Source organism: Syngnathus acus, chromosome 13, assembly GCF_901709675.1.
Source record: "Syngnathus acus chromosome 13, fSynAcu1.2, whole genome shotgun sequence".
NCBI classification, from domain to species: domain Eukaryota; kingdom Metazoa; phylum Chordata; class Actinopteri; order Syngnathiformes; family Syngnathidae; genus Syngnathus; species Syngnathus acus.
In genome coordinates, this window is record NC_051098.1 from 5,236,423 (window position 1) to 5,259,843 (window position 23,421).

Genomic DNA, 23,421 nt, shown 5'->3' on the forward strand with positions numbered 1-23,421 from the left:
ATCATATTTTGTGTTATCTTTCTCCAAGGTAAACAATCGCAGGATGGCGCCATCATTGATGGAAACCTTCAAAGGCACGATTCCACTCGCCGCCGAGCCTCCGCCCACCAGCTTCCAAAAACCAATCAACTTGTCATATCAGGCGGGGATGGCTACGAGGACTTCAGACTGAACAATAGCAGTGAGACTATTGGACGGGATGACAGCACCAACCATCTTTTGCTGTGGAGAGTCTGAGATAATCAAGCCCGGTTTGGACCATCAGACCCAACTTTCCACTTGCCGCATACAAATGCTTCAGCCTCGTGTGTGTTGGTGTTGTTTTAGTTCTGCTCGGCTCCACCAGTCTTTGCGCATTATGGCTATGAATTTCCGCTTAAACGTACACATGATTATGTTCACTTCAAATCTAGTCCTGTTGTGTATGTTTATTCTAGGATGGGCTGGAGAACACTGAGTGGATTATTTTTTTTTTTTAATCATGGCATATGAAACGGCCATGAAACAGAAATCGCAGAAGTCAACTTCTCCTCATCTTTCGTCTCAATTTGAGTCGCAAGATATTGCTAATCTCATCTTGTAACAAAAATGTTTTACTTCAAGAAGTGGTACCACAAAAAAACATCCCACATTGTAGTGAGATGTAATTTTGTACCGTTTTTGATCATAACGGGATGCTGACCATTAACGGAGAGGTTCAGCATTGAAGTAGACTTCTGAAAACCTGATTGGACCCTGAGATCAAATTGAGGCCAACATATCATCAGCAGGCAGCGATCCAACATTGAAGGGAGGATCCAAGCATAATAATAAGGTACAATATGATCGAAACGTATGTAACCAATTTTTGTGCTTATGTTAAATCCATCACCTTCTGAAATATTAGCCATGTATTCTTGGATACACAAGTGTTGTCCACAAATAATCATTATCTGCTTAATGTTTAAAGACAACAAAAGTTAAGTACCACTAAGTAATGTCTTTACAGATGAAAAGCGCATTACCATGACTATGCCAAAGCCTTCTTTCTATATCTTACTCTATATGATTAAAAGATTTATTTTGCCAGAATCATCTGCCAGGAAGACAAATCGGCACTTGATTGCTGACTTTGTTAGCGGTGGCTTTTCAAGTTGTAGCAGATGAAGATAGTTATGTACAGTATTTATGGTTTTGACTTCAACTTATTCTTGACAGCACTTAATTTATAGAAAATGTAGCTTTCACCTTTTCGCGAGTAGAGGTACGACGAGGTCGCAGTGTCAATTCCAGGACATGCGAATTGAGTCCAAGCACATACACAGCACAGGGAATAATGGAAGCCTCAAAGATACTTAAGATTTCATTTTATTTCTTTTGCGATAACACATTTGCCCCAATCTGAACGGGTTGAGGGCGCACAATATATACCTGCCATCTTTGCAAGAGAAAAAAAATGCAACAGCATAAATGTTGTTTCTTGTTTTACTGTGTTTGTATGAGCGACATAGCGTAAGTGTGATTCGTTTTCACCTGCTATACTTTTCAGTCTTTAGTCTGCCGGATAGTAAGTAGGTCAGAAGGACAAATGCTAAGCACCTGCACGTGCCTTCAGGAGGCTCGAAGTTAAGCCATTTTACACATTTAGGCCACACGTATGTCAGTGGAAGTGAAGGACAGGTGAATGTATCCTTACGCGGACCGTAGTCTCGGGATTTGAGGTTTAGCGCTGATCGTTCTGGATCGCTCCAAGCCATCTGGTCTCTTCACCTTGTGCATCAGCATTAGGTGAACTCTCCTTCTGTGAGAGCAAGCTAATGCTTAAGTGGATTAAACTGGCCATTGTGATATCTGCTTCGTAGTTAATGAGATGACGTTGAAAAGCACCTGTCTTATCATTTTCTAAATGTTTTCCGTCAATGTTTGGACTTCAATTTTCTTCCCGTACTTTAGCTTTATCTCTGGCCAGTATGTGGTAGACCGCATTAGATATTTGAAGAGATTCAAAGCACACTTTGTTGAGGGGAAACTTTTTTTCTCAATTTTTAGAGGTTTGCATCTGAAGTTCACCTATTTACACATATAAATAACATATCTGGATTTTTACAAAGGTTACCTTTGCTCAGACCGATCATCGAAGAAGATTTCTGAAAATGCCAAGTGATTAAATGTGTTGTTTGACAGTCAAGTGTATTAGCAGTGCCAAAATGAGTGTACACTCATGCTGACTGTTGGGTCCAGAGGCAACATTCATACAATACCTGCGTGCAATCCGTGCATCATTGTGGTGTTTTACAATATTACTGTGAGCTGTCCACTTTAAATAAGTAGGCACAGCATCTTGACGGTCGGCCCAGCAAATTCCTAAAATAGTTCAAATTGATATCTGAATTTAATTTGATTTTGTCAATGTTTGCCTAGTGTTTTTCTTCCTGTATTTCCCCGGGGCAATTAAAGAGAAAGCAGTCACATTTCACGCGTAACTCAAGTTGATCTCCACAATACTTAAGAATGGAAAGAATAATGTGGTCTATTGAAATGACTTAGCTTGTGTGTAACGTCCTCTCAGCCTGATGTGGGCAAAGTCTTTATTGTTGTAAATATTGGTATAGTAGGCCTTTTCTTTTGTAAATAATGCACCCAAGGTCCTCAATTGTCAATATGAGTCTATGGCATATTTTTATATATTTGTGTAAAGTCTTTTTCTTCCTCCAGCATGCCCTGTGAGCACCACGTGTAAATTATACTCAAAAATGAGACTAGATGGCCTTTATTGTGACCAAGCAAATGCTCTGTGCCATCTGTGTTCTCGCTGGTAGCCAGTTTCACTCCTGACTGTGTTTTCAACATGATGGATGTCTGAAGGGGGTAAACAATTGCAGCAGGTGCAATTGCTTGACATCTCGTAGTGTTCATTTGTCATTTCCTGTGTTTACCTGTTCTTTTTTTTGTCCTCGCTGATTCATACTTGGAATTAAATATGTTCACCGGTGCCACTGTGTTTCTCTTTTTTGAGTTACCAATTTCAAACTTTTGAATGATCAGACAATACTGAAGTAAGCATCAGTCTATATCTTCAAGATTTGTACTGGACTGCAATATTATGACAAGGGAAACTAATAGTTATAATGTGTCTAAAACAGTGGTGGTGTTTTTCTCTATGAAAGTGACAGTATTGAATGATACATTGATTCATGATTATCTTCATTCTTGACTGTCTCAGTCTAGACGAGAAGGACAGGTAAATGTATCCTTACTAGATTCCAGACACTAGTATCATTGCAGTATTATGCTTGTCTGGTTTTAAATGAGAAAAAGCAGACAAAACACGACATTGACACAAGTTTAAATTTTCAACACAAACATACGTAGGTTACGTCATATCATTTTTCCTTTGTGGGGAAAGCAAACAGACGCATATTGAAAGACAGAATTCCATTTAGTTGCATCAATAGGTTGCTTTTATATCATCGGGCTGCTCTTTTTCTAGATTAACTGAAACTATAGAAGACAAATGCAATATATAATTGCGGCCACTTAAGCTGCGCAATCGGTCCATAATTCAATTTAATGTAAAATACAAAGACGGAGATAAAAAATTTGTTGGGAAGTATTAATCAAACAACACTTAAGTCTGAATGACTGAATACATGGTGTAAGTAAAGCTATTCATTAGATCATTATGAAAGACAAGTTCGATGGGCATTTTGCTCAAACTCTCAACAAATTACAGGCTAACTCCTCAACAGTAAAAGAAATGAGTTCAAATTACTTTGAAAGGGAATAATTACATGGTGCGGTATAGCTGTACCATGGATCTGGATTGCTGCACATTCACAATAACAACAATGTCACCATGAATCTGGATTGCTGCATATTCAAATTGAAGATACTATTTGGGGGGGCTCTGTATAATGCGCCCATTATGCACATAAATACATTATATACAGAGTTCTTTCAACAATAATTATAATAATAATCATAATAAATCATAATGAATCTCTGAATCTGGTCTTATTGAATGCCTGCCCAGACAAAATGTCTAACTATCAAATGATCAGAATCCACCTTTGTTATCTTTTTTTTTTAATTTATTTAAACTATCTATGATGAAAGTGCTTTTATCTCTTTCATTTTATTTAAACTATCTATGATGAAAGTGCTTTTATCTCTTTGATTTTTTTATTTTATTTCAACTATCTATGATGAAAGTGCTTTTATCTCTTCCACAAAGTCTGGACTACATAGGATCCGTTGCCCACGTTTGCGTGGCGTCATCGCTTGGCTGTGACGCAGGCTGAGCTTGAGCCTCCTGCCCACAAGAGAGGAAAGCCCGGGATCGAGAGGGAGGACTCTAACCGGTGTCGTGCCTTTTAATCACAACAAATCCAACACGTTAACTTGGTTCACCTTAAGTGGTCATGTTCGTGTCCGAACTCTACATGTCAACCACTTTTATCCACCGAGACCGGTAAGTTAGACGACTCTTGTATTTGAATGGAGGATCGCTGCGTTTACTCCACGGTTCATGTTGGGGTTTTTGATTCTCCACATGATGAATTACAATCGAGTTTTGGTTGCCTTTCTTCCACTAAAATAAGTTTTAAGAGCTACTCTGTTTTGTCATGTAGTGTACGATCTTTTCTTAGTAAAGTTGAACAAAGAGGCAGGCAGCTCTTTTAAGTTAAGTTTGTCACCGTGGTGTGTTCACGTCCGTCTGGAAATGATGGCTTACAACGTTCAACGGTGGGTAGCCGACTCTATGACGTCACTGTCAGCTACACTCTTAACCGGCCGCGAGCTGAACTTGCCAGTGCACAGAACAACGCCAGCCTGGCCTGGGTCAATCTCTTTGTGACAAGGCACAAGTGACTGATTGTGTGTGTGTGTGTGTCATGTATTATTGCAAAGGATACACTCAGTCCCTCGTGCTAGTGGTGATAGAGACATGAGCCTGTTACAAAACAACTGCTGAGCAATGACAATGAAGCCCACAAAGCATGAAATTGAACCTCTTGTCAGGTATTGCATCTTTCCCTGTAAGTTGCAGTGCAACTCAACCGTTTCGTTTGAATTCAAATATAATTGTGTGTTAATTTTAGTTAGAAAAAATAGGCTGCTGCATTGCACTGTTTATTTTCTAAACTAAAATGTGTAGCATGATATCTAGTGGTCATGGAAATTGTAGCCTTCTCTGCAATAAAAACAGTTAAGAGGAGAACTGACAATTACATTTGGCCATAGCCTGCTGTTTTCATGACATCAGATTCAAGTGCAATTTTTGAAAGTAATATATTTTTGTAAAATTAATGTAAGGTGTACTTTGTTACATTGTTTTGGTTTTAGGTTATGACAAATATTTCCATCAAGCACACTTTAGAAAACACATTTTTGCCCTCTTGCCAAGGGACATAAACGCTTTCATTTTATTTGCATTGCCCATTTTTCTAATCTGTAGCATTCCCCTTCCACATTCCTTTTTGTATTCATAAATCAAAATAAGACTCACCTTCTTGTTTGCATTTCTTTAGCTTTCCCATAAGAGCGAAGGCGGAAATTTGCCAGGAAAAAATGAGTCAGGCTTTTCACTTCGTTAGATAAGTGGGTTGTGTTCCCGTTACTAGAAGGATAATTACCTAAATATCTTTTTAAAAGTAGAAAGGGCTGTGCTGTTTCTTTAACGTGTGTGCTCATGCTGTTCTTATCCTGACAATGCACATACCTCCACCATAGAAAAAAACTATAAAAGCTGTGTTTAGGCATGTACTACAGTTAGTGCAAATGAAAAGATCCGACTTCAGGGTAGTTAAATTTCAAACATGACAATATGGCAACATTATACTCAACTGTAATGTACTGTAAGCTCGCCCAAATGAGGCCGCTGTCATCTCCGTTTTCTGCAGCTTCAAGCGGGTCAGTGAACTTGACCTCTTTGCGTTACAACGTGATAATTTCTAATCTAACAGTGCGCAGGAAACGCGTGTGTACTGACATACCAGTCCACTGGAAAACCTGACAGCATGCCAGCAAATCCAAGGTCAGAAGACAGTGAATGCGCCACGACCTGATTGACATTAAGCAGTCATGTATGAAATGCGCAATTAGAAACCAACGTAGGAAATGCTTGGCAGGTGTAGACAGCTCAAAAAATGTTCATGGATTATTTAACAACATGACTGAATAAAAAGAGAATCATGTCTAGTCCTAAGAAGAAACATTCTGAGGATAACTTTGACCAGTTCACGCTGAAAATTGACCCCAATGCCAAACATACATTTTGTTCGTTCTTCTTGTACCTCATGCTCAAAGTGGCAGCATGACAGCAATGAAAATAAAACTCTTGAAGTGCCCTGTTTGTTAAATTCAGCTCCCAAATAGGTGCCAGTGTGTTACCTAGTGCAATACGTTATAAGGGGTGTCAAACTCATTTTTTTCGCGGGCCGCATTGTAGTCATAGCTTCTTTCGGAGGGCCATTATGACTGTCAACCCAAATAAATGTATGAGCACCTCATATTATATACAGTAAAAGCTACAAAACAAACTGACAAATAACTCGTTTTCAAATCAGACGAGTAAAAACTGGTCAAATATTTAAAAAAAAAGATATTCTTAAAAGTGAAGACAATTTGCAATTCTAGTAATGACACACGAATTTGATGCACAATTTGTCTTCGTGGGCCACATAAAATGATGTGGCGGGCTGTATCCGGCCCCCGGGCCTTGAGTTTGACACCTGTGCGTTATAGCAAGAGAACACAAGTGCATAGTTAGATCAACTATATGAAGCAAAGTGTTGAGATAATGTTTTTAAATCATCGGTTGTTACTCAAAGTCTGTTTTTATGTCAATTTCGTCACTTGTACCAGATATACAAAGAAATCGAAATAACGTTCCTCACCATCCCGCAGTGATACCAAGACAAGTAACAATACTGTCAAAGCAGCGCTATCCTAATGCTAACTCCAAACTAATACAGCAGTGACATTAAGTAGGTAAAAGTGCACCGTGATGACCCAACACATTTTGAACATTTTATTCATCATCATGTGTGTGTCCACTGTTAGTAAGGGGCGTGTCTGAAGGTTTGTGTCGCAGGTCAGGATGACATTCTAAAGCCCAAGCAGGTACATTGACAGATCCACTCAGCAGTATACTTGAGTCTTCCTTCAGGTTTCACCACAGGTTGCTGTACAGTATATGCAAAGCTTCTTCAGGGTGTTTTCGCTGCAAGTGGGTCATCTGTAAGTCAGGCCTGAGTGTGCTGTTCTCCTTTAGTTTATATTTTGCTTCCCTCTGTGCAACCTTTCCTCTACTTTCTGTCGTAATCCTTGCTGCAGTTTCACATCTCCATTATGGGAAATTGAGGTTCGGTAATATATGAACTAGCAAAGAATTTGAATATCAAGCAAAACCGTCTGGCATCAGCTGTAATTTTTGTTACTAGTCAGCATGTTGTGATACATTTAAGGGAGTCATCGGTGACTGCTCTTTATGGTATGCATCAGGAGGTGAAATTGAGGAATAATTTGCTTCTAAACTATCCCGTCTGGACCTGCAACTTTTAATTTTAATAGACTTTTCTGAGCTGTTTGTCAACACTGGTGAAATTTCACATATTAATTTACAATCACTGGCAGAAACAGTGTATTTGCGTTAAATGTATTACCTATCCTAAAAATGTTTTGAACTGAGTATAATAGCCGTTTTATGGGATTATTGATTCTGCCTATTTTTCGACTAAGTGTGGACCTACTCTGAACACGTTTTGTAAAAATTTCTTCTACAGATCTTATGTGTGTACAAGAATACATTGAAGATGAGGAGGAACCACCTTTGCCGCTCAGCGATTTTTCTTGTCACGGTAATCCTTTGCATTTCAAAATACTAATAATGCTAAGAAAAATCGTAAAGGCTTCAATGCTTTACGATTTAGCCGGTGGTTTTGTCTGTTCCAGGTGTTTGGTTATTGCAGAACTGCAGCAGTGCAGTGTCAGTGGGGAGGAGAAGGGTGCGTGTGTCTTGAATGCCCCGCCGGCCAAGAGCCTTCTCGAGTGAGTCAGACATCTTTGCGAAAAGAGAAACCGGGAGACAGTTGACTCATATTGATGAAGTAGCAGCTGTTTTCGTTAGCTGCGTGATGTCAAAATGGTATTGTGTTGACACATGATTTTCTTTTCTTTTCTCAGATAACATTAATTTAAACTGGCCCCTTGAGTGCCACACTTTCAAAATTATGTACCCACTACAATTTGAGAAACTGTATTTTGCATTGTTTTCAAAGGCTGTTTTGTCATTGTGTGAGCATGCAGAAGCATTTTGCAGAATGACATTTGGTAATAGATTTCAAATTAAATAGATTCTTTCATGACCGCTTTCAGAAACATTGTGATCTATGTATTTGTTTATGTCTCGCCAGCCTTGTGGGAAAATTCACAGTCAGGCAGAGGAAGTGCAGTGTCGTCCATGCCGGACGGGAACCTTTTCAGACTTGTTAGACTCTGAATTGTGTCATCTACACTCCTCCTGCAAGCTTATCGGTCGAAAACTCATATCTCCCGGCACTGTGAACTCCGATGCTGTGTGTGGCGACTGTCTGCCTGGGTAATTAATCCAAGTCTTTGTCTACATTTGTCACAATTTCCTGTGTGCCTTTCCGCGTTTACTTGACATTGTAGCTGCAGGCTTCTGTTAAATCTTTTAATTCGAATTTTGTTTCGTTGAAACCACACAAAACACGATTTACTACAGTTGTCAGGAAGCTTGCAGAGAATTTTTTATTGCTTGTTCATTGTATCGTCTTCCTTCATTCTGCCAAATGTGCTATGTTCTCTTTTTTTTCACAGATTAAACTTCAAAGCTAGGGTGGGAAGTTATTCAACGAAAAACCCCTGTGTAAACAGTAAGCATGTTTTTTTCCCCCCACTGTTGCATTCAACACCCAAACTCCTTAACTTGATAACTCAAAAGGCCAAATTAAAACTGATTGGAAATTTTCGGATTCTGATTTCTCCCCCCAGTGACTGTGCACAGCAGAAGCGCACGCACAGTGGGGCAAGACTTGATAAGTGGCGCTGGAGGTCCAGTCAATGACACCATTGTGCGCAGCACTGAGGAGAATATGGCCGAGTATGCCGTGTTCGCCTTGGTGCCTATCTTCTGTGTGACGGGCCTGCTGGGTATCGTGATTTGCAACTTCTTGAAGAAGAAAGGATTCCGCTGCAATGCTGAGAAGGATGGGGTTGATGCAGAGGCAGCCACACCTCAGAGAGAAGGTGAGACAGGACTGGACAGAAATCTACCTAAAAGGCCGAAAGGGGGAGGATGAGCGCCGTATTCAGTTCAGTCCCAAGTTTCTGAATGTTTGTGATAATGTTTTGAACTTTAACCCAGGCTCATTTATTAGGGGTCATGTATGCTCCATTTTTTCCATGCACACAGTTATTATTGGGCTTTTTCTATCTGAGAAGCAAGAAAAAACATTCCTATGAACTCACCAGGGAGTCAGAGAGAAAAGTTAGGAAGAGTGTACAGGCTTCTGAAGGACTATGGATGGGAGAGGAAGAAGAGACTAAAGAGCTAAATAGCTAAATGCACTTTTTATGACTTAATCCTAGACCACAAGTGTCAAACTCAAGGCCCGGGGGCCAGATACGGCCCGCCACATCATTTTATGTGGCCCGCGAAGACAAATTGTGCATCAAATGCGTGTGTCATTACTAGAATTGCAAATTGTCTTCACTTTTAACAATATTTTTTTTTTAAAATATTTGACCAGTTTTTACTCGTCTGATTTGAAAACGAGTTATTTGTCAGTTTGTTTGTAGCTTTTACTGTATATAATATGAAGTGTTCATACATTTATTTGGGTTGACAGTCATAATGGCCCTCCGAAAGAAGCTATGACTACAATGCGGCCCGTGAAAAAAATGAGTTTGACACGCCTGTCCTAGACAGTCACTGAACTGAAGTCTCACAATATACTGAGGTCTCACTTGGCTTTATGCGGGTCCGATCTTTTACTTCACACCATTTAAATGCCAGTCATCCGTTCATTCTATTAAGATGATTAGATTTTTGTAAGGAGTTATGCTTCCTTGATGTTTTTCTGTGAAATGCTGTTTGTAACTGTGAAGGGGCTAGTGTGTGTCACTTCAGTCCAATAGCACAGCAGTAACATAAAGGCCAGGTAGTTGCTGGGCGCAAGTAAACAGATTTACTAAGCTCAGCTGGCTTTTTTCTTTCACCTGATGTCACAAGCCGTGACAGCTGATGAGCCATACGTTTGTTTTTTATGAGGACATCAGAGCCAGAGCACAGCTGCTCTCCACAAATGTCTTCCACACGCACATGTGAAGCAGACCGCTGACTGCTCCTTTTAGATATCATTGTCATTCATGAAATATTGATTAAACTGATTTTAACAAGCTAGGCAAGACATTTTAAAAGCCTCACTCCCAAAGAAATATTCTCCCTGTTCTCTTCCTGTTGTGAAACCTGAGCCTGCACTAAATGGAAACGCCTCAATCCCATTACCTCTTTTCTCTGTCCTTCTGCACTTCGTTCGACAACACGCCAGCCTCATGTGAACATGACACGCCATCCTTCGCTCGTCTCTTTTCCCAGCCGGATCAATAATTCAATTAGGTGCTCACCTCATGCTTTATGTTGCCTCTTTTCATCTACAGTACTAAACCTTCTCTTGTACTCTGCTGCTCCAGTCTGCATCAGTCTGGTAGCTTTGAGAGAGGGAATATTTGGGCATTTTTCTTCTCTCTTTTGTCATTATTATGTGACAGCCCTCGTCACAGTGTTTATCCTTGTTTTAGTTTATAGTGCAGGACATACAGTTAAGTCTCCAGCACATACCGTATGTCATCAACTCCAGTCACTGGAGAAGGCCCACGAGGAGGACTTGAAGCCGGGAGCAAGCTCAGTTCTGCAAAAATAAAATCACATGTGCTACAGTGTTAAAGCTGATTTGAGGACTAGTAGAACAAGATGTAAAAATAATAAGTGTTGGAGTTGTTGCAGCCTAACAATGCTGACGTACACTTGAGAAATGACAAGTCCTCACAAGTTGCCTAATAAGATGGGAATGACACCGATTGATATATTGCATGTGCCTGTACTCGACAGAAGTACACACTTTAAAATTTGTCTCTTACTTTTCTATTCTCTAGGTAATAATTACGATGACCTAAATGAAGACACCATCGGTATTCTTGTTCGCCTAATTACTGAGAAAAAAGGTGGGTGATATTGGTTCTTCACATCTTGTACACAAACAGAATTAATTCTGTGAATTCAAACAGGCCACTTATTGGTATTAATAGTTTTTAGTTCTTATTTTTTTATTCAAACAGGCCACTTATTGGTATTGACTAATATCTTTTTTAACATATTTAACGTGAGTGTTTTTCAAAATAAATTTAAAAAACATCGCTTACCTTACTGTTAAAGCTTTTCATGTGTTACAGAGTTGGGAGTGGTATTATAGAAATTACAATATATATGTTTGCACCAACATTTAAATGTTCGGTTTTCAGAAAATGCTGCTGCATTAGAAGAACTATTGCAGGAATATGAGAGCAAACAGATGGCCCTGAGCAAAGTCTCATCAGACAAGTAGGTCCACACACGCACACATTTGCACACATTCCGTCACAAAAAAAATATTTTAGTCAGGTTAAATGTTTTGAGGAAGTAAGTTATGACACAATCATAGTGAGTTTAATCTGTACCAACCATAATATTGAAACCTGATTTTTTTTTTTGGGGTGGCAACATAATAGGTAGATGTCCGCTGTTGGTATACATTGTTGTCAGACAATGCATTCTTTTTCAGACTAAATCCTCCTCTTGTTTTTCCCTCACTCAGGTTCCCAATGCTGCCTCCCTTGTCCTCATTCTGCTCCCTCCCCAGACTTTGCCCTCATCAGTCGCACCTTCACACCATCTCTGGCCTCTCCGATTTGGGACCAAATCACGGCTACCGTTGCTCCCGTTGTGCTCAGAAGAAATGGCCCGCTGTGCTCATACCCCCTCTGGATTCCCTTAAAGATCCTCTGAAACCCACGCAGACCCTATTTCCCACCCTGAAAACATCCACTGAGCAAAGGAGGGACCCCCTGCTGCCAGGAATGTGTGTTAACACTCAGTGTACACAACCCCCGGTGCCAAATACTGTGCAGGAGACCGTAAAGGGCAATGAGGGAAAGGAATGGACAGAGTTGAAAGTTCTGTCTGTGGGAAGGTGAGAGTTCTTGTTGCCATACAATACATATCTAATCATTCCTTTGCACAACATCTCAGTCATATTTCCAAGACTTTAGCTCGATTTCAACATGGATACATAGCTTTTCCCCTTCAATGAAAACCCGTTGCCACATATACAGCCGTGTTTGTATTCACTTTACATCTGTTAGTTAGAAAGGAAAGTTACCCTAAAAGCTACAGTATACATGTAAGCTAATATATTATTGCTCAACAGATTTCAAGTGGCTCAGATTCCTGAATATAAACCGGTCATAGAGGACACAAGGACGCCATCCCATGAGCAACGTGAATCCTTTTTTGGTGGGATTCAATTTTCGTCCTCTTCATTAGCGGGTCTCATAAGGTGCGACAACAGGTTGTCATCGTGATCCCTTCTTGTCAACCAATTTTTGTCTGTAAAAATGTTTGCGGCGTGACACCAACGTATAACCACTGCGGCCAACCCCGCTGCAAGAGGTTGGTTCACGATGAGCAAAATGAAACAAACAATGAACAGCATGAAGCTAATTCAAAGATAAAATGTGTATGAGCACTTAGTCGGAGCGAAGCGGTTTATGTAAAATTATTGGATTAGCAGCTGTCATTGCTCTGCACTTTAAGGGCAGGTGTGAGGAAGAATACGCCCCAGTGTTTGAACGTTCATAACAAAAGAAACATGCTCAGGTAAACTCGCTGTCATTCTTACGCAACAAACCGTCTTTCCTCCCTGTCGACACCCTTATGGTGGAAAGAAAACATTCAAATGCAATGTGTGTGTATGAAATGAGGTAAACATTCAGTCACTTAGTGTGCAGCATAATCCAAAAATATGAATTAAAGAAGAAAATCGTGTGTTAAATTATTTCCACTCATAACTTATTTTCACTTCTTCCAAAGACCTCGTACTTGATATTTATGAACTGGTTGCTGAGTTTTTAGTGGTTTTAGTTGACATTTTCCTGAATTTCAAATTCTGTATTTATGGTAACCATTTTTTATAATTTATCACGTTGTTACAAATAAGATGTCAAAGGATTTCAAGGATGAGACATGATTATGAGGATACTCCTTTTAATCTGTCATCCTTACACGTAGTCAGTCTGAAGTGTTGCTGGATTAAAAATGCATCTCAATGTCACGTTTTTTAAATGTATGTTTTTACTGTTTAAATAAAAGGAGGGAATTTTGAATACCGTTTTGTCTTTTTTTTTAAATAGAGGGTTAATAGAGGTCTTGCCGACTATGCCAATAAAATGATTTAGTAAAGGTCTTTGATTTAGTCTTCTTGCATGACTAAAATAAGCTGGGAGTCAGAAACCGACAGTTTTAATGATTGCGTTGTATCGCCATCTAGCGGTAAATCACAACAGTTGACCTTGCCCGCTCACCGTCTGCATGTTCTTCAGTGTTTTTCGCACCATTAAAGATACGTACAAAATTGTCTTTGAAGTTTAATATATAACTTAGCTTTGTTTTAAACTTGCAAGACAGAATTATTCTATTTACATGCATATGACAGGAATGTGAAAGCATAATGCATGAAGTCAAGTAACATTCAACAATGCTCTCAAAGTTGAATTAAAAAAAACTCATATACTTTACAGTTGTATATAAGATTACTTGATTACAAAACTGTTATTTAAAATATTTCCTCTAATATTAACATACTCACCCCTGTACAGATTAATGTTATTTGCATTTGTCCTATGGGAAAATGTAGAACAAAGCAGACGTCAAATAGTACTAGAATCGATAGTGTTCAGCTCCTTCCCGTAATCTCTGCTGTGAGAGATCATTTGCTCACAATTTTTCATCTGTGGAGCCGTCTCTTCCTGAGATTACTACGGGCGTCCTGTCCAGCCAAAAAGTAAAGGATAGGATCCATGCAACTGTTGGCACTGGCAAATGGACGGGTCACCTTGTAAGCAATACTGGACGCCTCAAGCATATTACAGCTGATCTGGAGAAAGCAATATTACCATTAAACCTTTGGACGTGTGATAACATGTTTAAGAAAGTCCTGTTGTCCTCACCTGCGTGGGATTGATCTGCCTCATGTATCTCAGGGTATAATACACACTCCTGGTGAGGTGGAACGGGAGGAAACAAAGCATGAACGTTGCCAGGACGATGATGATCATCTTCACTGATTTCTGCTTGGTGCGGTGGGTCACTTGCCCCCCTCCCACGCCCTCTTCACCAGCACCCCAACTGGGTTTCAGTAGCTTCCGCAACATCAGGCTGTAGCACACCATCAGCACCATGAAGGGCAAAGCAAACAAAACCACCGACACGGCTGAGCTGTACACCAGGAAGTCATCAAAGAACTCTGGGCTGGTTGTGTCGTAACAAATTTTCTCTGTGGCTACATCCCTGAACAAAAACATGTAAAGATTCTATGATTATCATGGTGCTTCATATGACCAATGAGAAACAAATGAGGGTGGAGTCACCTTATTCTTGAGAAGTACAGAACAGGTCCCTGGCAGAATAAAAGACAGGCCCAAACTGCCGCAGACACCAGTTTGGCCCGACGGGTGCTCATCCATTTCAAAGAGCGGACTGGATAGCAGACACCCACAAAGCGATGCAGACTGATGCAGCACAGGAACAGAATAGAACCTAGAAAAATTAAAGTAAGTTGTCGCAGTTACATACTGTACACCAGTGGTGTTCAAACTATGGCCGGGCACCCATTTGTGGCCTGCCCACTAGTTTTTAGTGGTCCATATATATAAGTAGCGAGTGAGTTATGTTTTCTTGTTACAATATATACATATATATTATATAGTAGCTAGTGAGTTGTGTATGATTTTTTCTTTTTACAATAAATCAATGAGATAAATGTATTTTGGGGAAAAAAACACAACCATTAGGTCCAATGTTCACTTCAGTTAATGAAACGCAGCACATCATATTGATGCCGTCCCACCCCCTTTACTACTACATATTGAACATGAAATGTGTGTCAGAAAAATACCAGGAGTGGTATCACACAATATTTCAAACCCAAACTATAATTATGGGTTTTCCCCCTTCAAAAAAAAAAAAATCCTGCGGCATTTGCTCATGAATCGCACCGTATAAGTTGGCATAAAACAGGAAGCGTATGATCTTGCAGAGAGGTTCACCAAAGGGCCAGTCGTTTTCATCTGCGTAGTAGTAAATTAGGAAAGGTAGCGTGAGGATGTAGAGCGTGTCACACATCGTTAGGTTGAACATGTAGATAGTGGAGGGTTTCCAGCGTTTTGTGCGAAAAACCATTGCGTAAAGCGCCGTCGCATTCAGCGCCAGGCCAAACACGAGCACTAGGGAGTAGCTGACAGGAAGAAGAATGTATTTAAAATCTTCTTGAAAATGGCAGTAGAAGTTGCTGACGTTGCCTGGAGCAGTGTTGTTCATGTTAACCAGCCCACCTACAGGAAAACAGACAACATGAATATTCACTACTAAAATACTTCAGATAAAATATTGGACTCAAATATTTGCACAGGACATGCATAAACTTAACAACTTCAATGGAACATGACATCTGGACTGTAAATGATGGCTTTAGAAAAACAAAACTGCTCTTTCAGATTAGTTTAAAGATATGGGTATTATTTTGGTTGTAGTTTGGTACCCTCCGTGCACTAGAGCTCTTTCCAACATTTTCGTTGTCCCTATTTAAATTCGTGAAATATGCAGTTATTGGAAACAAAGTTCATTCTTGTCATTTTTTTTAAACTAATGTGCAAAAACCTTCTGTTCAATACTATATAATATATATATAATAGCTCGAGCTATGCTTTTGGTAGAACGGTATGACAAGCTTGTCAACTTTTCTGAAAAAGCATCAAAGAAAGATGTATCTATGCAACACGCGGGAAAAAAAATGTGCAGAACAAAAGCAATGCCCGGAGGCATTTAATCTGCTTCGACTTCAGATTGAGCCAAAGAAGTGACAAATGCCATTGGTGTTTTGAAAGTATCATGATTTACACTCAAACTTTTACCATTGCACTTATTGATAGTCTTTCCTATGTTTATGAAAAAAGAGACAAACTATTAATGTTTTATCTTGCACTTTTCAAAAAAAAAAAAAGCTGATGATATAGCATTTCAAAGTATTATAACAACTGTAACCTTTTACACAAAACAGTTTTTTTTAGCATTTAGTTCCCCTCCAGTAAAAAATGTGAACTAATCCGTGATCATAAAATTAAAGTACAGATCAAGTCTTGATTTTCTTTGTCCACCATTACGCAGTAGCATTTTTTTTTTTTTTTTTTAACATTTATGTTGTTTCACTATCATAACTGGGTGCCTGAGGACAAACACCTACCTGGCTACCAAGACACATCTTGGACCTCTAGGAACTCATGGAGACAAAGAATTTCCTTAAACATCTGTTGAACCAGTTGTACATTCTTGTCTCATTTCTCTCACTTTGCTCACGTAAAAATCCTTCTCATGACATTCCTTTCATGTTTAATCAAAACATTACCTTGTTGTAATTCTCTTTGTTCCTCTCTTCCTTTCCATAAACACAACAAATAGAAATTCAGTACAAGAGGCAACAAATACCTGACACAGGCAGATTGTCTTCCAGCAGCTCTCTGATATTCCTAGGTTGTCTGTGTGCGTATGGTTATTGGCCCAAAGTATAGCAAATTTCTGTTGGAAGCCGGTCGAGCTGGAACCTGCATGTGCTTGAGACCCCGAGGCTGTTTTTCACATAAAGAATGGCAGGTCACTCTTTGCAAAATGTGGTAAATTTTACATGGCAAGAATAAAACCATTGATGCAAAATTTTCATTTACAATAATTAGTTATTGTTTCTTCAAATAAAATTTCTTACCTCAACACAGCAAGGAATGCAAGTAAAAAAATACCACTAATTATAATTGCAGAACCCGAACCAATTCTTTCTCCCACATCATTGCAAGGTTGTGGCTGATAATGAGCGAGGGAAGGTGAGAAAGAACATTTAATGTCTCACCTGCTTTTGAAACTAGTTGTATTAATGATTAAAAGTTCCTTAACCTTGGCCAGGGAAACATAATTTAACATACATCTACGCTGTCTAATGGATGGATGAATGGATGGATGAACGATGGATTTATTTATTTATTTGTCTGTCTGTTTGTTTGTTTGTTTGTTTGTTTGTTTGTTTGTTGCAACTCTCACACAAATCTTCAAAATCGGTGTAGTCCCCCCCAAATAAAGCAGACTAAAAAAAGATAAAACAATCTGCAAACCCAATAATCCACGCAAGTATGCAGCAGTCCACTGTAGTAGAGGAAATGCCCCCCCCCCTGCCCACAAACAATTCAAATATGCATTTTTAAAAATCATTATTGTTATTAGTGTGGGCGTGGGTCTCATGCGGTTGCAGCTGCCCACCCCATTTTTCTGGTCAAAGTTGCCAGACTAAGTCAAACACCAAGGACAAAGAGCAATCTTGTAAATCCATTTTACAATGAATATCAAATAAACGCCCAAACGGCTTTTCATACATATGCTTAGCAATTTGATAGCGTGAAACGAAACCAAACGTGACATTTGAAAGCGGCTCATCGATTCCTCTGCGCTCGACTGCGTTCCCTTGTTGCTATGCAGCTCTGCCTCTGCGGTAAAGTCAAGCTAAACTGTCACTCGCAGGGTGTCCTTCTTGATCGGACAGATGACTCGAGTAGGACAATAACGCATTCGAACATTTTGTGTTGTGGCGACGTAAAGCGAAAGACAGGAAAATAGTCATCTGGAAAAAATTAAGACACGTTTTCCTGCCCCCCCCTTTACCGACACCGGATGCGTTACCGTACTCCACCACTGGGGGGAGCCATTGCCCTTGGCAGCTGATGGGGTTCCCCGTTATTATCCACCTTTCCTCCCCACTGCTTCTTCCGCTCCCCTCCCCAGTTCAGCTCTGCTCAGTACAGTACTGTACTCTCAGTAATCCAGCAGTGGCAGCAAGCAACACAAAAGTGCTCACACACTCTCCTCGCAGCGCAGCCCCACTTTCGGCTTCGTAGAAACCAGCCCGCTTGCCACCAATCATGGCCGCCGGAGTACAAATCTAACTCCACGTCTTTCCTCCCTGTCGCGTGGACGGGAGGATTACTGTCATTTTTTATGATCGTTGGAGGAAGAAATATTATTCGGTTTCTTTTTTGAATAACTATACATTTCACTGGGGAAATACTATTCATGTCAATACCCCAAAATGCAGCCGCCGCCGAGGAAGGTGAGTGATTTCTACATCCCGTTATTGATGTTTTTTTTAGCCAGACTTGAGACAATGACGGATGGAAAACAATGTACAGTAGCAACATCATTAATAGTCCAGATAACCGCACACAACGCGTCATGTTCGTAAAAGTGGGCACATTGCAGAAAGAGCAATTTTGCCAGCCTGCAAAAGCGGTGTGTTATAGCTCCGAAATATTAACCTTTTGACATGATGGTGATTCATTTGTCCAGCCGTCAAGATAACAAACACTACGTGCTCCCATATGTTGTCTCAATACACAGTGAGCCACACTACTATGCACGTGACAAATTTTGCACCCCTTACCACACACAACGTAACAATATAGAAAATCATGAATGGCTTTCATATTTGCCCTTTTCGTGAGGTTAGCAAGCTGATAACGTGATGCTAGCTAGCAATGCATCCATCAGTGTGTTATGTGGTCAGCTACTGTATACAGTAGTGTTGAGGGACTGCACCACTGGCTCAACATTTTATGTGATGCCCGTCGTCTTGTAGGAAAGACCTTCATATGTCCGGGGTCGCACACACACGCACACAGACAGACACACGCGACTGCTGTATTGATTCAGCAAGGGCTGCTGAGAACACTGAACTGTCGGTGTGTGTGAGTGTGTGTTGTCCTGAAATAGCTGCATGAGAGGCAATTACCTTGGTGTGAACCAGTGCACAGTTTCCTCTTAATTACCTCATATTCCCAATGTGCCACTTATGCTTTCGGTCCCTACCTTCCCTGAATGTGTCATGTCAGGTCTGCAAAACACTTAACCATGAAGCTTGCACACTCCAAATCACAGGTGGCAAACTCAAGGCTCGATGGCCAGATCTAGCCCACTGCCTCACTTTATGTGGTCTGTGATGACAAATGTGCGTCAACTTCATTACACCGTGCATCTGTCTGTTGCAAACGATTACACTACTGTCTCCTATCTACGTCACTTAAGTGTCATGTTGATGTGTCAGCACATGTTTACACGGTGAGCAAGACTCATGCACAGATCATTTATAAAAGGTCATTTATAAAAATATACACATTTATTCTGTTCAGTGTTGCAGGGAACAGGAGCCTATTCCAGCTGACCGCTAACCTCAGGTCATTTATAGTCAGAGACCAACATCCTCACACCGCCATATCCATTTGTGTATTAGGAAAAACAAGTGCAACAGCAGGCAATTACTGTAAAATGTCATGCCCTAAGTAGCGCTGCAATGCAATGTTTGTGTTCCTTCAACAGTTCCCCTCGTTCTACTTAAACTGATATCTGTTTGCAGAAATGTACCTTCTGTAAATCTGCTTTAAAGTCGGCAGTGATGTGGAATTGTACTGATCCACACTGGTTCACTCACTCACTCACTCACTCACTCACTCACTCACTCACTCACTCACTCACTCACTCACTCACTCACTCACTCACTCACTCACTCACTCACTCACTCACTCACTCACTCACTCACTCACTCACTCACTTTTCTGTCTCTCCCTCTGCCCTTTTCTCAATCACCCTCTCTGACTTCCTCTCCCTCTCTCTCTCTCTTTCTCACTCCCCCTCTTTCTCTCACCTCCCCTTTCTCACCCCCCATCCATCTTATCATCTGCTCACCTGCCATTTTCTTCCCCAGCAAGCTTTTATGCCCAGCCTGCCTTCAGCCACTCTTCCTCCCTCTGTCTGTGCCACCCTTCCTCATCCCCATAGCTTCCTGTGCTTTACTCTGCACGATAGAGGGGAAATCAAGTCACTTTTGTCCCGATGAAGTAATGAACCTCGCCCTCCTTATCTTCAAAGACGCAGCAGATGAGAGAGAGCCTCTGCAGTGTGTGTATGTGTGTGACTAAGATGCCAATGTATTTGCGTGTTTGCTTGATTTGTCTAGACGACTCAGGATTTTTGCCCACTTTTAATGCAGTGATTAGCGAGTGGAATTCACCAGACAATACACAATGACCTTCGCAGTGACTTCCTGGGCATTGACAGGGGTTTGTGTGTGTTTGTGCATGTGTTCGTAAATATTCTTTTTTTAGCTTAGCATCTGCTATGTGCAAACAATTCCCTCCCATGACTCCAAAACTTAGAAAGTAACTCGTTGTTGCGTTTGAAAGATTTGCAATTTTGTATTCTACACAAACTATATAGAGACACAAAATATGCAAAGTTGTTGTGTAGTATTAATTGTTGATTAATTGTGATCAATTCAATTCATTTTCCCTCATAAGTCTTCAGACAATATAATCAAATGGAGGACCCCTAAGGAAAAACAAATGTGAATATGAAACCCTGCTTTCCACACCTTAAAGCATTATGTGTTTGTGTATTACATTCTTAACATTCTTTATTTGATTGGAGTGTTAACCAGAAAGCAAGAGAAGTGTGGGAGTGTGCAGGCAGATAAATGAATTGACTCGTCCATGTGTATTTTCTCCCCTCCAGGTTAAAGTAACACAAGAGCTGAAGAACACGCACACGGACCAGTTGACAAGACTGCACTTTAAAAATCAGACTGAATGCGACTTACTTGAAGACATGAGGTAGTGATCTCATCATAATGTGCACCACAATCCACTGTGAGGTTTTTATTTTTTATTTTTTAAAGGACAAAGGGTCAGGAAAATGATGGTATTTCCTGCTGCCCTCTTCCTGTTCCCCGAATGCCTCTTGTCATTTTCTCGTGTCACCCTCCCGCCTAGTCTTTAGTTTCATTTTGTCACATTTGCTCTCACCATCTCTTCTCGTCCGTTTCCTGTCTTTCTTTTGTGTGTTTGGCACCAAGACAAAACTCATGTTCCTTCACACGCTCTCGTTTTGTCTGTGGACGCAGAATCGATAATTTATGGCAGCTCAGTCTAATCAACTTGCTCTCCGTTTGCATTCCTTTTCTTTTGCTCACTTTCTCACATTGTTTCACTCATGCCAAACATAGACGCAGGCAAGATGGAAATGGGTGTGAATAAAGGATCATGTGGGAAAAACTAAAGATGATAAAAATAAAACAACTTTTTACTCCAAATGCCACTTAAGAGACTGCAATACCAAAATCGTAAAAATAGTCAAAGAATCACCACTTTTGTGTGACGAATGGAATGGAAGCATAAAAGCTGGTCTTGTTAGTCTAGTTTAACAGCAGCCCAATACAAACAACAACACAAAATGCTGGAAGTCCACCATTGTCCATTGTTTACTTTGATGCATTTCTCGTCTTTGTTCATTAGTGGGTTACACTGTGTCACACTGCTCTGTTGTTACACTATTTACATAGAGCATGCCACACAAATATTGCCTCCATGACCCATAGTAGAAACAGGCCAGATTAGATTTGACTAATCCAAACCACTTCAGGGCATGCTAAATTGAACAGTTCCAATATCAGTGCTACAGTAACAGTACACTGTGCTGACACTCCGATAAAAGACAAGAGACCTTTAAAGGGTACAACAGGTTAGCATCCATTTGAGTTTTGTCTCCACCAATCGAAATTTCGTACTACAATGATATATTAGGCACCCCCTGAGATGGATACAAAAAGGGTGAATTTTGCTCCTTAACTCGTATTCGACAAACACAATTTTAATCAGAATGCAGTGTTTAGAATAGTGGGGACACATATAACATATTCTTGTAAAGGCAATTTTGGCTTTCCCTTTAAAAGTCAATGTTCCAGAAGACATTAATAAAATATATTACACAGTCAGAAAAAGATACATCCACAATGTCTTCCTGATAAAATATTCACTAAAATCAATGCACTTACTTGTATATTAGAATATTTTATGAAAATTGAACACTTAAGGCGGCATTCGCACTAGATGAGTCATACTGTGCTTAAGTACGTTTACCTTCTACCTGTGTACTTATTTTGCTTTTTCATGAAATGTAACCCTACTCATAACTTTCTGCCAATTATTTGCTATTGCTGTCAGTGTCAACAAAAGTATAAAAGGAATCATGAAGTCACATTCCTAGCATGACAACTCTGGGATGACTGCTTCCCTGAAATTGCTGTCGATGCCATTGGGCAATCGCACTGCCGTTCTCACTTGAGAAACCAAAAAGGGACATTTCTTGCTTAGTGATGTAATACGGAAAATGGATGGATATACTTCCTAGCTTTCTGACACCACAAACACTGTGTTGAGCAGATGAAAAAGAATGGGATGCCAGCAACCGTGTGCTTTAGTAATATCCATGGCAGGACTTTGTTCTTGCAGTCATTGAGGTGTGGACATGAATGCCATCCCAAAAAAATAAAATGGTTTTTGATATCATTGGTGAAAAGACAGCAATTGTATTGTCAGATCAAAAGCTGGCTTTTATGCACTGGCTGGCTTGCTGAAAATTATCAGAGCAAAGTGATTTATATTGTGTAACTTGAAACGTTTTCATGTCACCTCTGTGAAGATGATGACGCCAAGTGATTAGAAAAAAAATTGCGATATGGATTCAGCTGGGTCTTTATTTCTGCTGTTGGGCTACTCGCCTTCACAGAAATCCTTCTGTTTAGAAAGCTTCAAATTTCAAGCCTCTGACCCAATGTAACTACAGTGACCTCTGCAAACAGTCAGTCTGAATTCATTCCTTACATCCACGAAAAAACCACCTGGCTTCGGCTGCTGAGTAACTTTCAAACTTCACACCACTGAATCATAATCAAACACACGCATGCTGTAAAGCCTACACTGGATTTTAACTCTTAAATCCAAAAAGCTGCTCTGAGGTTATTTACCCTAATTAATCCACAGGCTGGATTTAATCAGCATAGACTCACAAAACACACACACACGCTTGCACACACACAAACACCACCCCCACCCCCTAGACCCCCCACACACACACTTTTATGAAAGTAACGTGAAAGGAAGAAAAAAGGACAGACAGATAGCTAGACTGAAAGGCTATTTAATCCTGTCGCCGTAAGTGCATTTTAGGTGGAAAACTCT

At 40.2% G+C, this 23,421-nt stretch overlaps 4 protein-coding genes and 2 long non-coding RNA genes across 10 annotated transcripts in view; 3 read left to right on the plus strand and 3 right to left on the minus strand.

The window, feature by feature from the left end:
• The window catches only part of LOC119132040 (rho guanine nucleotide exchange factor 17-like), a 39,901-nt gene extending 36,929 nt beyond the window's left edge, over positions 1-2,972 (plus strand). The window contains exon 24 of the mRNA XM_037266916.1: positions 29-2,972. Within this exon, the coding sequence (XP_037122811.1) occupies positions 29-237 (209 nt within the window). The 3' untranslated portion in view covers positions 238-2,972. The remainder of the gene's footprint in view (positions 1-28) is intronic.
• On the minus strand, positions 2,118-23,149 carry LOC119132061. Its single transcript, XR_005099784.1, has 3 exons — positions 23,138-23,149; positions 16,239-16,249; positions 2,118-2,197 (listed from the first exon to the last, which is right to left on the minus strand). It is a non-coding gene; the product is annotated as an uncharacterized LOC119132061 (long non-coding RNA).
• Positions 4,281-13,425, plus strand: relt (RELT TNF receptor). Of its 2 annotated transcripts, none has more exons than XM_037266925.1 (10): positions 4,281-4,450; positions 7,767-7,841; positions 7,936-8,031; positions 8,397-8,581; positions 8,824-8,879; positions 8,998-9,252; positions 11,161-11,229; positions 11,527-11,605; positions 11,859-12,233; positions 12,471-13,425. In XM_037266925.1, exons 2-10 carry the CDS (start codon positions 7,797-7,799, stop codon positions 12,622-12,624), a joined length of 1,314 nt encoding a protein of 437 aa, XP_037122820.1. In that variant the 5' UTR covers positions 4,281-4,450; positions 7,767-7,796; the 3' UTR covers positions 12,625-13,425. The 2 variants fall into 2 exon arrangements, with proteins under 2 accessions (XP_037122820.1, XP_037122821.1); XM_037266926.1 differs by lacking the exon at positions 4,281-4,450 and adding an exon at positions 7,373-7,581.
• On the minus strand, positions 8,732-10,951 carry LOC119132064. The gene is made up of 2 exons (XR_005099786.1): positions 10,514-10,951; positions 8,732-9,279 (listed from the first exon to the last, which is right to left on the minus strand). It is a non-coding gene; the product is annotated as an uncharacterized LOC119132064 (long non-coding RNA).
• p2ry2.1 (purinergic receptor P2Y2, tandem duplicate 1) lies at positions 13,471-21,175 on the minus strand. Of its 3 annotated transcripts, none has more exons than XM_037266936.1 (6): positions 17,076-17,197; positions 16,802-16,941; positions 15,367-15,651; positions 14,689-14,857; positions 14,269-14,608; positions 13,471-14,195 (listed from the first exon to the last, which is right to left on the minus strand). In XM_037266936.1, the coding sequence occupies exons 3-6, from the start codon at positions 15,635-15,637 to the stop codon at positions 14,046-14,048; spliced, it is 930 nt and encodes a 309-aa protein (XP_037122831.1). In that variant the 5' UTR covers positions 15,638-15,651; positions 16,802-16,941; positions 17,076-17,197; the 3' UTR covers positions 13,471-14,045. The 3 variants fall into 3 exon arrangements, with proteins under 3 accessions (XP_037122831.1, XP_037122830.1, XP_037122829.1); XM_037266935.1 differs by lacking the exon at positions 17,076-17,197 and adding an exon at positions 21,003-21,175 and having other exon boundaries at positions 13,472-14,195; positions 15,316-15,651; XM_037266934.1 differs by having other exon boundaries at positions 13,472-14,195; positions 15,316-15,651.
• The window catches only part of LOC119132042 (F-BAR and double SH3 domains protein 2-like), a 28,899-nt gene continuing 23,631 nt past the window's right edge, over positions 18,154-23,421 (plus strand). Inside the window, exons 1-2 of one of the 2 annotated variants that reach the window (XM_037266918.1) lie at positions 18,154-18,464; positions 20,918-21,015. In XM_037266918.1, coding sequence (XP_037122813.1) covers positions 18,444-18,464; positions 20,918-21,015 — 119 coding nt within the window. In that variant the 5' untranslated portion in view covers positions 18,154-18,443. The remainder of the gene's footprint in view (positions 18,465-20,917; positions 21,016-23,421) is intronic. The other variant, XM_037266919.1, reaches the window with a different exon arrangement.

What these genes read in the sequence shown, in the direction of transcription:
- p2ry2.1 (XM_037266935.1), bottom strand. Translation starts at nt 15,637, where the DNA reads ATGAACAACACTGCTCCAGGCAACGTCAGCAACTTCTACTGCCATTTT. An exon ending in CTGTACTTCTCAAGAATAAG is followed by an intron (nt 14,609 to 14,688) that starts GTGACTCCACCC and finishes GTTTTTGTTCAG; the next exon opens with GGATGTAGCCACAGAGAAAA. An exon ending in GGCAGATCAATCCCACGCAG is followed by an intron (nt 14,196 to 14,268) that starts GTGAGGACAACA and finishes TGCTTTCTCCAG; the next exon opens with ATCAGCTGTAATATGCTTGA.
- relt (XM_037266925.1), top strand. Translation starts at nt 7,797, where the DNA reads ATGAGGAGGAACCACCTTTGCCGCTCAGCGATTTTTCTTGTCACG. An exon ending in CAGCGATTTTTCTTGTCACG is followed by an intron (nt 7,842 to 7,935) that starts GTAATCCTTTGC and finishes TGTCTGTTCCAG; the next exon opens with GTGTTTGGTTATTGCAGAAC. An exon ending in AAAGTTCTGTCTGTGGGAAG is followed by an intron (nt 12,234 to 12,470) that starts GTGAGAGTTCTT and finishes ATTGCTCAACAG; the next exon opens with ATTTCAAGTGGCTCAGATTC.